Below are 13,269 nucleotides of genomic sequence, written 5' to 3'. Positions count from 1 at the left end.
ATAAAACAAGTCATGTCCTGGAACATGCTGGCAGAGGAGGACCTGGAGGGGTGGCTAGATTGTTATGTTGAAAATTGAGAAATGTATTTTACTGTCAACTGTAAACCCTTAATCCCCCCCCAATAAAAGAAAAAACAATTCACGTTTATCAACTTGAGAAGGAGTTACATAGTCATTAAAATAACAAATAAAAAGGCAATGGCACAGAAATATTCAACAAAGTAGTTAATGTTTTGTTTTAACATGTACCCTATATCCAAGATTTGACTACAACTGCAAAAAAAAATGCTTCTGGACAAAATATAGAAAGCAACATGGAAAGAAAACTAACTGGTTTTTAAGAAATGCTGGTGATTCAAGTCGAGCAGTAGCGCAGCCGGTTAAGCGCACGTGGCGCGAAGCGCAAGGACCGGCATAAGGATCCTGGTTCCAGTGTCCGGCTCCCCACCTACAGAGAGTCCCTTCACAGGTGGTGAAGCAGGTCTGCAGGTGTCTATCTTTTTCTCCCCCTCTCTGTCTTCCCCTCCTCTCTCCATTTCACTCTGTCCTATCTAACAACGACGACATCAACAACAACAATAATAAGTACAAAAACACGAGCAATAAAATGGAAAATAAATAAATAAATAAATACAAAGACCTTAAAAAAAAAAAAAAAAAGAAATGCTGGTGATTGCTTTTTTTTTTATGTTGTTGTTGGTATAATATTGAGGACTTTTTTAAAAAGCTATTTTACTTTATTTTTATGAGAAAGACTAGAGCACTGGTCAGCTCTTATTTCCATATTCCCAGCACTTACTGCCAACCCCTCACCTGTCCTTAGAATTCTTAGATTCTACCACTTGCAAATGCCAAGGAACTCAGTGCAGATAGTAGAAGTCTTTATTATTATTATCATTATAATTTATTGGGTAGAGAGAGAAATAAATTAAGAGTGGAGGGGGTAGAGAGACAGAGAGACACTTGCAGCGGCACTTCACCACTCTTGAGGTTTTCCCCCTACACGTGGGGACCAGGGGCTTGAACCCGGGTCCCTGCACACTGTAGTGTATACGCTGACCCAGGTGCACCACCGCCTGCCCCCCCTCCCATAGCAGAATCCTATGAGGCTAAAATCAGAAGCCTCAGATTCTGACTAATCTGGATGGAACCATTTTAGTAATTGTATGATACTGATCAAGGTACTCAGCCTCTGTCTGGGCCTCTTCTGTAAAATGAGGATAATAACACCTCTTTCACTGGGGCTTGTTGAATGAGCATAAGTGGGTTGAGGTTGGGAGTAGTCAGTGAGACAGTCTATGTAAGGAGACGATGGCGCTGTGTGACATGTAAAATGCACTCAGTAAATGGGTGCTGCAGTAGAGAACAGTGCATGGAGTTAACAGTGAGGTCAGTGATGACGATGAGGATGTAGTACGACAGATGCTAGTCAGCCACGGACTGGAGTCACAACCATCGCCAGCCCACGCCTCTTCCAGCAGCCAGCCCTGAACGGCCCAGTGTAAGAGGCGCTGTCCCAGGAGACAGCCCACGCCCGGACGCCCAGGGCCTGCCAGCCTGCGTCATCCGCTTAAGCCAGGGCTCCTTCGGCGCCCGGCTGCACACAGTGAAAACGTGAGGGGGCGGGGCCGGACTCGGCCAATCGTCCGGCGGGAGGACCCCAGCCAATGGCAGAGGCGCTCTAGGAGCCTGAGGGCGTGGCTACAGCGGGCGCGGCGGCATCATAGGTCAGTGGGCGGGGCCCGCGGCGCGGACTGGGCGGAGCGGCAGTGATCCGACGCATCAGGACAGAGATGGCGGCGGTGGCGGTGACAGCGGCAGCGACAGCGGCGGCTGCTGGGCCCGGGCCGGTTGCAGATGGAGCCTCTTCCGTCCACTGGTTCCGCAAGGGGCTGCGGCTCCATGACAACCCGGCGCTGCTGGCAGCTGTGCGCGGGGCGCGATCCGTGCGCTGCGTTTACATCCTCGATCCTTGGTTCGCGGCCTCTTCTTCAGTCGGGATCAACCGATGGAGGTGAGGGGCTCTGGGATGCGATCGCGGGTCTGGGGTCGCTCAGCCGGGCTCTGAGGCCGTGGCCCGTGTGAACTACCACACCCTCCCCAGGGGGAGTCCCTGCTCCCGGGGCTCGAAGAAGCCCGACCTGGGAGGGCAGGGAGGTGAAAGCCGGGGGCAGAGGAGCAGTGGCTCGGGCCATTGCTTCCCGGGTGGCCTCTGACAAGCGCTTTCTCGTCTCGAGTTACCTGGCCCCTTGGGGCTTCCGACATCCCTCCGGGGCAGTGTTCAATGATCCCCACCGTACAGATGACAGGCTTGAGCCCTACACACTCAGAGCGGACAGGTCCAAGGACTTCACAGCCAGCGGGTAGCTAGCTGGACAGGTGTCTCCTGGCCTGGGCTTCTTAAGAGCTTGTCCTGCGAGGGGAGGGGAGATGTGGTTTGAGGTGCAGCACTGCAGATGCTTCAGGTAAAGAGCCCATTGCAGGGGGCCGGGCGGTGGTGCACCGGGTTAAGCGCACATTGTATGAAGTGCAAGGTCCCGCGCAAAGGTCCCGTTTGGATCACAGCTCCCCACCCGCAGGGGGACAGCTTCAGGAGCCGTGAAGCAGGTCTGCAGGTGTCTGTCTCTCTCCCTCTCTTATCTTCCCCTCCCCTCTCAATATCTCTCTGTCCTATCAATAAATAAGGCCATGGATGGGCTCCTGAAGGTCATCTCCAAGCTTCTGGTTTGTTTGACTCCATCTCTTCTGCCATCCTGGCTTCCCCTCACAAACTAGATCCTTTCTCTGGACGTGCTTAGAGATCCTGGCATACAAGTCGATAGGGTAAATGCCATCTTGCCATTATTATGACAGAGAGCAACCCCAAGGGTTTGTACATTTGGAAACAGTTTGTGCCCTGAGCTGGAGAGTTGTCCATATCCCATTTGAGAGAATACTGCTATGCAGGACCTTCTCATGGGATTAATGTTATAGCATGTTTGGGCTACTTAAATTAGGCTTTTATCAACTGCTGTGGTAAAAGGTTAGGGTGCAGGAGAGCTGTGCTATGGGGGGACCCCCTCTTTGATGATTCCTCGGAGACGGCATGGACAGGACCCTGGGAAATAACTAACAAATGGGTGGTTGATGTATTTTCTTTGTAGCCAGTGTATAAAAGCTTGGAGTTTGGAGACATCATGTACCCTTCTGCCTTTAAACACCTTGCAGCTGTCACTCGGCTTGTTTGCATTGTTCGGGAGGATGTTTGCTTTTGACCTTGTTATGTTACCTGCAAGGCTAGCTAGCTCCGGGAATGCAAGAGCTCTCAGCACACTGTTTTTTGTTTTGTTTTTACCCTCCCCAAGGTGGGTGCCCCGTAAGAAAGTGAGTGCTCCTGGCAGTGGGTGTATGAAACACTCCTCCCGCCCCAGCACCATTTAGAGGCAATAACTAAAGATAGCCCTGTGGAGAGCCTGCCCACACAGACTGCAGGTTGCCCTGTTGGTGCTGCCTCTGCTCCAGTTTCTGTAGAGTAGATTCAGCTTCACAAGTGTCCTCAAATAGCCATTCCCAGCATTGGCATTGAACCAGGCCTCAGACTTTGCCCTTCACCTTGTGGCAGCACGCCAACCAGAGCAGAATAATAAAACGGGACTCAGCTTGTTGTCACGAAGGGGTTATTTCTTTTATTGGTCTTTGGGGGCCCTTGCAGGGGAGTGGCTACTCCTTTATGGCTTGGAGATTAAAAGGAGGGACACACATACACACACACACACACACACACACACACACACAAAATAAAAAATAAAAAAGCTGTTGCCAATTAAACTCAGGTTTGCCAGGAGCTTGGTGTTGATGAGTTTTTGTGGGTCCCCCTTTTGTGGTTGAGCTTTTCACAAGCAGAGGAGAAGGGGGCTGCAGCAGCTCAGATGCCCAAGACAAACCCTGCAGTCAGAGGACTTGTAGGAATGCAGGCACCCAGTGAGCAGTTATTAAAGCAGTGCCCAATATCTGACAGGCACTGCTCTGGGTTCTGCAGGGGTCCAGCAGTGGAGAAGCCATGTCTTGGCCTACAAAATAAAATAAAAGGAAGAATTAAAAGCAGTAGTTCTCAATCTTGTTGAACAAGGGAATCATTTAAGGATCTTTAGATGCCTGCAGGAATCAGTGCAGTAGCTCCCAGTTCTAGTCATAACATTTGAGTTTTTAAAGCTCTCATGTGTAGCATAGCCTGAGACTAGATAGAAGGCTTCAGACTAGAGAGAGGACAGGAGTTCTGGAACATGACAATCTGGGAAATAGACTGCAGAGCATTGGCTGGAAGTCTAATTCGTTTTGGCATTCAGAAATAAGAGATGAAAGAACACCAAACAGATCAAATCCAATTCCTGCTCCTGTGCCTGAAACAGCCCCACACCTTCCTCCTCCACCACAATGCTTGCTTCCAGGACTTGGGCTGACTGGATGGAGGGCAGAGCTGCAGGCTGTGCTCAGTGCAGTTGGTTGGCGGCTGGGAGAGGGATGGGGACAGCCATATTTGTGCATAATACAGTATGTGCAAAATCCAGGGGCTGCTTCTGGATCTGGGAGAACAGAGCTGCAGCAGAATGTCCTCGATCTGCTGATACTTTGCTGCCTCCGGGAAGCTTCCTGAGGAAGGGTGGGGGCCCTGGGCCATCTGCAGGAGGTAGAATGAATCCAAACCTGCTACCTCTGTTCTGCTGCACTTCCTACACTGGCTCCCACACAGTGTTTTGTTTTGGGGCAGATGAATCAGATTAAAATAACCACACAGTAGTTTTTTTAAGACTAAAAGAGGACAGCAAAAGACAACCACAGCAAAAGACAACCACGAAGGGCAGCCAGATAACTCACTTGGCTAATGTGCTGTGTTGCCATGTGGGTGACCCAGGTTCAAGCCCAATCTTGGCTGTATTTTGAAGAGTTTTGGTGCTGTAGTCTCTTTAACTCTCTGCCTCTCTATGTATGAAGGGGGACAAAAATAGACAATCAAGAAATAAGTATATAGAGGGCCCTGCCGTGCCACAGCCAGCTGCATGTACACATTATCATGTGCGAGGAGGACCTGAGTCTGAGCCTCCACTCCCCACCTGCAGAACGAAGCAGGTCTTCAAGTGTCTTGCTTTCTCTCTCCCACTGTCGCCCCCCCCCATTTCTATCTGTCCTATTTTACAAAAATAGGGAGAGGCAGAGAGAAAGAAAAATGGCCAGTGGGAGCAGTGGATTCATAGTGCCGGCACCAAGCCCCAGCAGTAACCCTGGTGGCAATAAAAATAAAAAGAAGAAATATGTATACTTATCCACAGGAGAAGGGCTAACATATTCTCCTTGGTGGGAGTGAGGGAGCTTATGAGCTAATTGTAGCTCTATGGCTACCAGAACTTTATTTTATGAAACATTAGTTGACTAAGCCCATTGCCATTTCCCCTAGACCACTTTTCTCAATTTTTCTGCGTCTGGAAGAAGGGTCTATAATAAGAAGTTAAAAAGAAAAGGGAGCTAATCGTTTTTTATATATTTTTTTTAATTTTTATTTATAAAAAGGAAACACTGACAGAAACCATAGGATAAGAAGGGTACAACTCCACACAATTCCCACCACAAGAACACAGTATCCCATCCCCTCCCCTGATAGCTTTCCTATTCTTTAACCCTCTGAGAGCATGAACCCAGGGTCATTATGGGGTGCAGAAGGTGGAAGGTCTGGCTTCTGTAATTGCTTACCCGCTGAACATGGGCGTTGACAGGTAGATACATACTCCCAGCCTGCCTCTCTCTTTCCCTAGTGGGGCAGGGCTCTGAAGAAGCAGGGCTCCAGGACATGTTGTTGGGGTGGTCTGCCCAGAGAAGTCCAGTTGGCATCATGGTAGCATCTGGAACCTGGTGGCTGAAAAGAGAGTTAACATATAAAGCCAAACAAATTGTTGACTAATGATGAACCTGAAGGCTGGAAAGGTTCATATGAAGAGTTGGGGGGTCTCCGTTTTCTAGATAGTTAGTAGTCCTATTTTAGTTATATTCCCAAAAGCACATGACTATACTAGTTTTTTTTTTTCCCCTGAGCCTGACATCTGATCTTCTTCTAGCATTTGCCCTTCTTCCGTAGCCAGTCAACAGGTCAGGTTGAAAGCTGTCAGGAGCTGCTTGTTGCTGGCTTTGAAAGTGACTGGGATCCATGTGGATTCAGTCGGCTAGGAAGGATCGTCAGTTTCCCCAATGAATGGGTACTCACGGGATGCACCACGAGAAGGACGATCCAATCATCTGATATATAGGTGGATCTAAGTTATTGTCCGGGGAGATGATGTCATGGCTGGAATGCTTTATTATTATTATTTTTTTTATGTTATGTGCCTCTAGGGGATGAAATATGGAGGCTTTGTGTTTTTAGGATACCTCTGTGTGGCCTCATTGGCCCTTTTATTTTATTTTACTAATTTATCTTTTAATCTACTCAATGTGCTTAGAGGGAGGATGAGGAGAGCAAGAGACTGACAGAGAGAAACACCAAACAAACACTACTCCACCATCTATGGAGCTCCTCTAGGCGCCGTTCAGGGGCCTCCGATGTGGTTCTAGGGATCAAACCCAGGGACTGAAGCTTGGCAAGGTGTGTACTTTGCCGGGAGAGCTGTCTCCCAGCCAGCAAACAGCTTTCAGACTTAAACATGAATACTCCAAATGGGCCCTTGCAGATTTTCAATACACTTTTCTTTCTGCTGCTTTCATAGCTATCAGCACCAATTCGCCTCCCCCGGGGCGTTATTTAAGCCACTGTGTTCCTGGCTCAGTGCCGCACTTCCATTCTGTTCAGGGGACAAAGAGAATAGGCAGAATAAATGCCCATTTCACTGAGAACTAACAAATAGGGAGAGCTGGGAGCCCCCAGTGATCCCTGGTGAGAACAACTGTGTCTCCCTTCCCACATGCTGGGAGCCAAGCGCCACTTACCAACCAACTGAGGTGTTTCTTTCCTGCAGCTTGGTCAGCAAGAAGGAGATTGAAAACTCTCATCTACTGGTGGAGACCTGTGACTTTCTCTGAGCTGTGCACACTGGTATCCCAGCGAATCGCTGTGCTATTCTGCTTGCTGAGAAGGGAGGGAAGCCTTCTTCTCTTTGAAATCAGGGAAGAACAGCTAAGGGTTTTTATTTGAGTGGTGCTTACAGATCATTTCCTGCTGTGGGGGTGTTGGGCTGGGGGGTCATCCTTTTCCCAGAGGCTCAAGGTTTCTTAATGACTTGGGCGATAGTGCTTTCTATTCCTAGCCTCTGCAGCCAGGTCAGCCTGTGCTTTCATCTTCACTGTTAGATCATCTTGATTGGGAGCAGAGAAACTTGGTCAAGGGTACAAGATAACTAGATGATTCACAGGGCACAGTATCTGCTTTGATAGGTGTCCAACCCAGGTTTGCGCCCAGCCCCCACCCCCCTGGGAGAAGCTTCCAAGCTGTGGGGTCTTTCCCTCTCTCTGTCTCTGTCTCTTTCTCCCTAAAAAGAGTCAGCTTAGAGGAATGAAGCCCCAGCATTAACAAAAAAAGAAGAGTTGTGGGGGGCAGGCCCTGCTCCCCACCTGCAGGGGGGATGCTTCATGAGTGGAGAAGCAAGACTGCAGGTATCTATCTTTCTCTCTCCCTCTCAATCTCCCCCTCCTCTCTCTACCCTATCAAATAAAAATAGAAAGAAATAAAAAGGAAAAAAATGGCCTCTGGGAGCAGTGGATGTGTAGTGCTGCCCATGATCTAGCCCTGGTGGCAATAAAAAAATTAAAATGTAAACATTTGCTATCATTCTCCAGTTAACAATAAATAAAGTTGTCTGCTGAGAATCTCCCCCTCTAAAGAAGACCTTCCTGATATGAGTACATAGTCAAAGGATCTGACCATTCCTTGTATTCTAAAGGAGTCCTCCTTCACAGAGCCCTTTCTGTATTTTTGGAAATCCCAATTTAGTTTTCTGCAGTCTTTCTGCCACAGGCTCTGGAGCGCTTATGTAACAGAATTCAGTTGCACATGTCGCTAGATCTGAAGGGTGAGCTTGAGCTGCTCCCATGGGGCCCTGTCCTTTGCTTCTGGCCATATGAGCTCATTCTGGAGGTGGTGGGGAAATGCCAGACTGTGTTCAAACACAGCCAGTTCTGCTAGCACTCCCCTTCATTGAAGCAAAGGCATTAGCGGAGTGCTAATGACCCAGCATCCTCTCTTGTGATGGAACAAACCTGCCAGTGGTCAGGCAGGAAGGGAGTCAGGAGATAAAGTGCTGAAACTGCATGTGTGAGGCCTCGGGTTGGATCCCCTACGACACAAATGCTGAAGTGGTGGCCTGGTTCTCTCTCTTCTCCTGAGTTTGATCCCTGGCATCACATGTGCCAGAGCGATGCTCTGTTTCTCTTCCTTACCATATATATAAATAAAATCATATATATATACTTGGACAAGATTACTCACTGGAAGGGCACCTGCTTTGTCATGTACTTCACCCCACTACCTATAATGAGGGAAGCCTCCATGCCGTGGTCTCTTTCCTTCTGTCTCTCTCTATCTGAAAAAAATCCACTCAGAGTGGTGAAGCTCTGGTGATGACTAAATAAATAAGTAAATAAATCAGAGACACTGAGCTTCACTGCCTATTATACTGGGTACATGCATGATTCTGGGTAAAGTGTTTAAACTCTTGGTGCTTCAGTTTCTTCATCTATAAAATTAAAATAATATTAATATAATATCTGCCCCACAGGGATATTTGAGGGTTAAATGAAATACAGGGTGTCACATAAACAGTGCCTGGTTTGTTGCAATTAGCTGTTCATTAGATGTTCATAGTTGCTATTATCATTAAGTTCCAAGTTCAGAATTGGGCCATCTGCTCCATTCTTGGCTACATACATCTCTTGTCAAAAAAGGGTCTCTCTCTTTCTCTCTCTCTTTCTCTTTCTCTCTCTCTCTCTCTCTCTCTCTCTCTCTCTCCCCTACCCTCTCTTTGCCTACAGGGTTATTGCTGGGGCTCAGTGCCGGTGCTATGAATCCACTGCTCCTGGTGGCCACCTTTTTTTCCATTCGATTAAGTAGGATAGAATTTAAGAGACAGAGAGAGATGCTTGTGAAGCATCCTCCCTGCTGGTGGGGAGCCAGAGGCTCGAACCCAGATCCTTGTGCTTAGTACTATGTGTGCTTAACCAGGTGCGCCACTACCCAGCTCTCAAAGGAGTCTCTTCTTTGGGAAAGACAGGGCTTTCTGTAGATCAGAGATGCGGTAAGGAAGCGCTCCTTTTAGTAAATGAAGTCTGCACATAAAGTTCTAGGGAAGGCAGCTGGAACCTAGCTTTGATATGCTTGTCAGCTTTAGTGAGAGCTTTAGTCCTGTTCAGTCTGGTGGACTGTGAAGAAAGAGACCCCCTAGGGCTGGAAAGATGGCATAATGGTTGTGCAAATGAATTTCATGCCTGAGACTGTGAAGTCCCTGGCTCAGTCCCTTGCATCATCACACAACCAGAACTGAGCAGTGCTCTGGTAACAACAATAATGATAATTTAAAAGAAGTCCTGAAGTGTTTGGGGCCCAGATGGAGCACTGTGGCCTGGAGTTGTGTGCTCGAAGTACCACCGTTAGCTCTCAGCAGTGAGGGAGCACACTGACTTTTCTCAACAGCAGAAATCTACAGACAGAGCTTCCCATGTGCACACAGTGCCATCCCACCTGTCTGCCCCCTGTGCCCGGTCTACAGTCTCTGTGTGCCTGGCAGCCCCCATGATGTCCTGGGCTAAGACAGGGATCAGCTGAGGCAGGAGTGTGGGGTCTGGTCTTGGCAGCTGTGGAGTGAGAGGCAGCCTGGGAACAGCCACTCTTCTGTAATCCTGCAGGAATTACAGAATGTGACATGCTGCAGAGCCGTCACAAATTCCACTGTGCTAGAATCAGATCCAGTGGTTCCCACAGTGGACAGAGATGGGGAGAGACCCCGGGGAGGACACACACAGAAGGAGGTCTCTCTGTGTCCAATTAGCGAGAGCTGAGCTCCCCAGGAAGGAAAAGCTGTCAGTGGACTAGATATAGGTGGGCTTGTTTTTGTCAGAGAGACAGATTGCAAATACTCGAGATGGTGCAGAAACTTAGCCGTGTTGGATGAGCTGATGGGAAGCTTGAGAAATGGAGCAGAGTCAGAAGACACTGTCTCTGAGTCTGTTCCTACCCAGTTCCGTCACTTCATCATAGGGCAGATAACACCTTCTCAGTGCCTCATTCTCCTCTTCTATACAATAAGCACAGTGTTTCCCTTCAATGTGGCTTGGGGGAAATAAAAAGAAAATACACTTTAAAAGCATAGCAGATAGCATTGTATATATAATAGGCTCCTACCACAGCACGTGTGATAACACTGATTTCCTCGGGAGTGGAGTAGAATTCCTTGGGAACACACAGAAGAGACTTTTTAACGAGCCCCTTTTTGATTTTCTTTTTTCTTTATTGGGGGATTAATGGTTTATAGTCAACAGTAAAATGCAGTAGTTTGTACATGTATAACGTTTCCCAGTTTTCCACATAACAATTCAATTTCTTTTTTGTTGTTATTATTAGTGATTTAATAATGACCAACAAGTTTGTGGGATAAGAGATACAATTAATACAATTCCCACCACCAGAGTGTCATGTCCCATCACCTCCTTATATGGAAACTTCCTTATTCTTTAGCCTTCTGAGAGTATGGACCAAAGATCTCTATGGGGAACAGAAGGTGGGGGATCTGGCTTATATAATTTCTTCTCCACTGGACATAGGTATTGACAGGTCAATCCACACCCCCAGCCTGTCTCTACCTTTCCCTAGTGGGGTAAGGCTCTGGGGATGTGGGGTTTCAGGACACATTGGTGAGGTCATCGGCCCACAGAAGGCATATTAGTGTCATGGTAGTATTTTTCAACTTCTGTCTATGAGTGAGATCATCCCATATTCATCCTTCTCTTTCTGATTTATCTCACTTAGCATGATTCCTTCAAGCTCCATCCAAGATGGGGTGAAAATGTGAAATCACCATTTTTAATAGCTGAGTAGTATTCCATTATGTATATATACCACAACTTGCTCAGCCACTCATCTGTTGTTGGACACTTGGGTTGCTTCCAGGTTTTAGCTATTACAAATTATGCTGCTATGAACATAGGTATACACAAATCTTTTTGGATGGGTGTGTTGGGTTCCTTAGCATATATCCCCAGGAGAGGGATTGCCGGGTCATAGGGTAGGTCCACTTCTAGCCTTCTTTTTTTTGTTTGTTTTGTTTTATGTATTTATTTTCCCTTTGTTGCCCTTGTGGTTTTATTGTTGTAGTTATTATTGTTGTTATTGATGTCATCATTGTTGGGTAGGACAGAGAGAAATGGAGAGAGGAGGGAAAGACAGAGAGGGGGAGGGAAAGATAGACACCTGCAGACCTGCTTCACCGCCTGTGAAGCGACTCCCCTGCAGATGGGGATCCAGGGTCTCAAACTGGGATCCTTACAACGGTCCTTGTGCTTTACTCCACGTGCACTTAACCTGTTGTACTACCACCCAACTCCTTACTTCTAACCTTCTGAGAGTTCTCCAGACTGCTCTCTATAGGGGTTAGATCAATTGACATTCCCACCAGCAGTGCAGGAGGGTTCCTTTGTCCCCACACCCTCTCCAGCATTTGTTGCTGCTACCTTTTCTGATGTATGACATTCTCACAGGGGTGAAGTGGTATCTCACTGTTGTCTTTATTTGCATTTATCTGACAATGACTTGGAGCATTTTTTCATATACTTGTTGGCGTTTTGGATCTCTTCTTTGGTGAATATTCTGCTCATATCTTCTCCCCATTTTTGGATGGGGTCATTTGTTTGCTTGTTGCTGAGTTTGGGGAACTCTTTATATGTTTTGGGTTTTAGCCTCTTGTCTAATGTATGGCATGTAAAGAACTCCCATTCTGTGGAGGGTCTCTTTGTTTGGGTAGTGGTTTCCTTTGCTGTGCAGAAGCTTTTTAATTTGATGTAGTCCCATTGGTTTATTTTAGTTTTAATTTTCTTTGTAATTGGATTCATATCATTGAAAATGCCCTTAAAATTTAGACGGAGAAGAGTTCTGCCAATATTTTCCTTTAAGTATTTGATAGTTTCTGGTCTAACATCCAAGTCCTTGATCCACTTGGAATTTACTTTTGTGTTTGGTGAAATATAGTGGTTCACTTTCATTTTTTTGCATGTTTCAACCTAATTTTTCCAACACCATTTGTTGAAGAGACTCTCCTTTCCCCCATGTAATAGTCTGGTGGGCACCTTTGTCAAAGATTAGATGTCTGTAGGGGGGAGGGCCTTTTTGAAATTTTGAACATGGTGTTTAAAATGTTAATTTCTGAGCCAGGTGGTGGCATACTTGGTTGAATGTGCTCCCCAGGAGCTTGAAGCAGGAGGGAAGCTTCACAAGTGGTGAACAGTGCTGCAGATATCTCTTTCACTCACCCTCTCTATTTTCACTCCCCCCATCTCAGTTTCTGTCTCTAGCCAGTAAATGAATAAATCAGTTAAAGTAAAGAAGAAATAGTCTTTTTTTAACCTTTATTTATTGGCTAGAGACAGCCAGAAATCAAGAGGGAAGAGGGTGATAGAGGAGACTGAGAGACACCTGCAGCACTGCTTCACCACTCGCAAAGTTTTCCCCTGCAGGTGGGGACCAGGGACTCAAACCCAGGTCCTTGAGCATTGTGACACATGCTCTCAACCAGGTGCTCCACCACACAGCCCCGAAATAAAGTCTTAATTTCACTGAATTACAAAACAAAATAGTGAAGACGGTCTGCAGCTATGCATCTCTTTTCACTTTCCCACGATGATCCAGCTTTTAGGCTAGGTCCCGGAGAATCTGGAGGTCCGTCCCCCCACCCCACCTCTGTGACCTCATGAATATAGTTTGTACTCCAGCCCCACCGTGGGAAGTAGGTGAGGCTGCCCTACTGGGATGTACCTGCTAAGACCTTCCTAATGCCAGAGGCCTGAAGAATGAGTCACCTATCCAAAAAAAAAAAAAAAAAAGGCCCAAGGGCTGGGCACCAGGCCAGGTTGTGGGGCTCTGACAGAAAGTGTGTGTAACCCATATCCCAGCTGCAGAGGCGCGGGCTCCGTTAGAGCAGGGAGGTGGGATGTACTAAGCCTGTTGTGTAATATCCTCTTCTGGACCTCGGGCTCGCACACCACAGCACTGCACTGATTTCCCCAGGTCACCCCCTCCCCCATTCTCCCTTTCAATTCTCATGTGGC

At 47.2% G+C, this 13,269-nt stretch overlaps 1 protein-coding gene across 1 annotated transcript in view; it reads left to right on the top strand.

The window, feature by feature from the left end:
* The first annotated feature begins 1,727 nt into the window (after nucleotides 1-1,727).
* Nucleotides 1,728-13,269, top strand: part of CRY2 (cryptochrome circadian regulator 2) — a 36,595-nt gene continuing 25,053 nt past the window's right edge. The window contains exon 1 of the mRNA XM_007519095.3: nucleotides 1,728-2,014. Coding sequence (XP_007519157.1) covers nucleotides 1,794-2,014 — 221 coding nt within the window. The 5' untranslated portion in view covers nucleotides 1,728-1,793. The remainder of the gene's footprint in view (nucleotides 2,015-13,269) is intronic.

This window comes from Erinaceus europaeus, chromosome 17, assembly GCF_950295315.1.
Source record: "Erinaceus europaeus chromosome 17, mEriEur2.1, whole genome shotgun sequence".
Classification (NCBI taxonomy): domain Eukaryota; kingdom Metazoa; phylum Chordata; class Mammalia; order Eulipotyphla; family Erinaceidae; genus Erinaceus; species Erinaceus europaeus.
The sequence above is the reverse complement of the archived record's forward strand: the minus strand, read 5'-3'. Positions and strand labels throughout refer to the sequence as shown.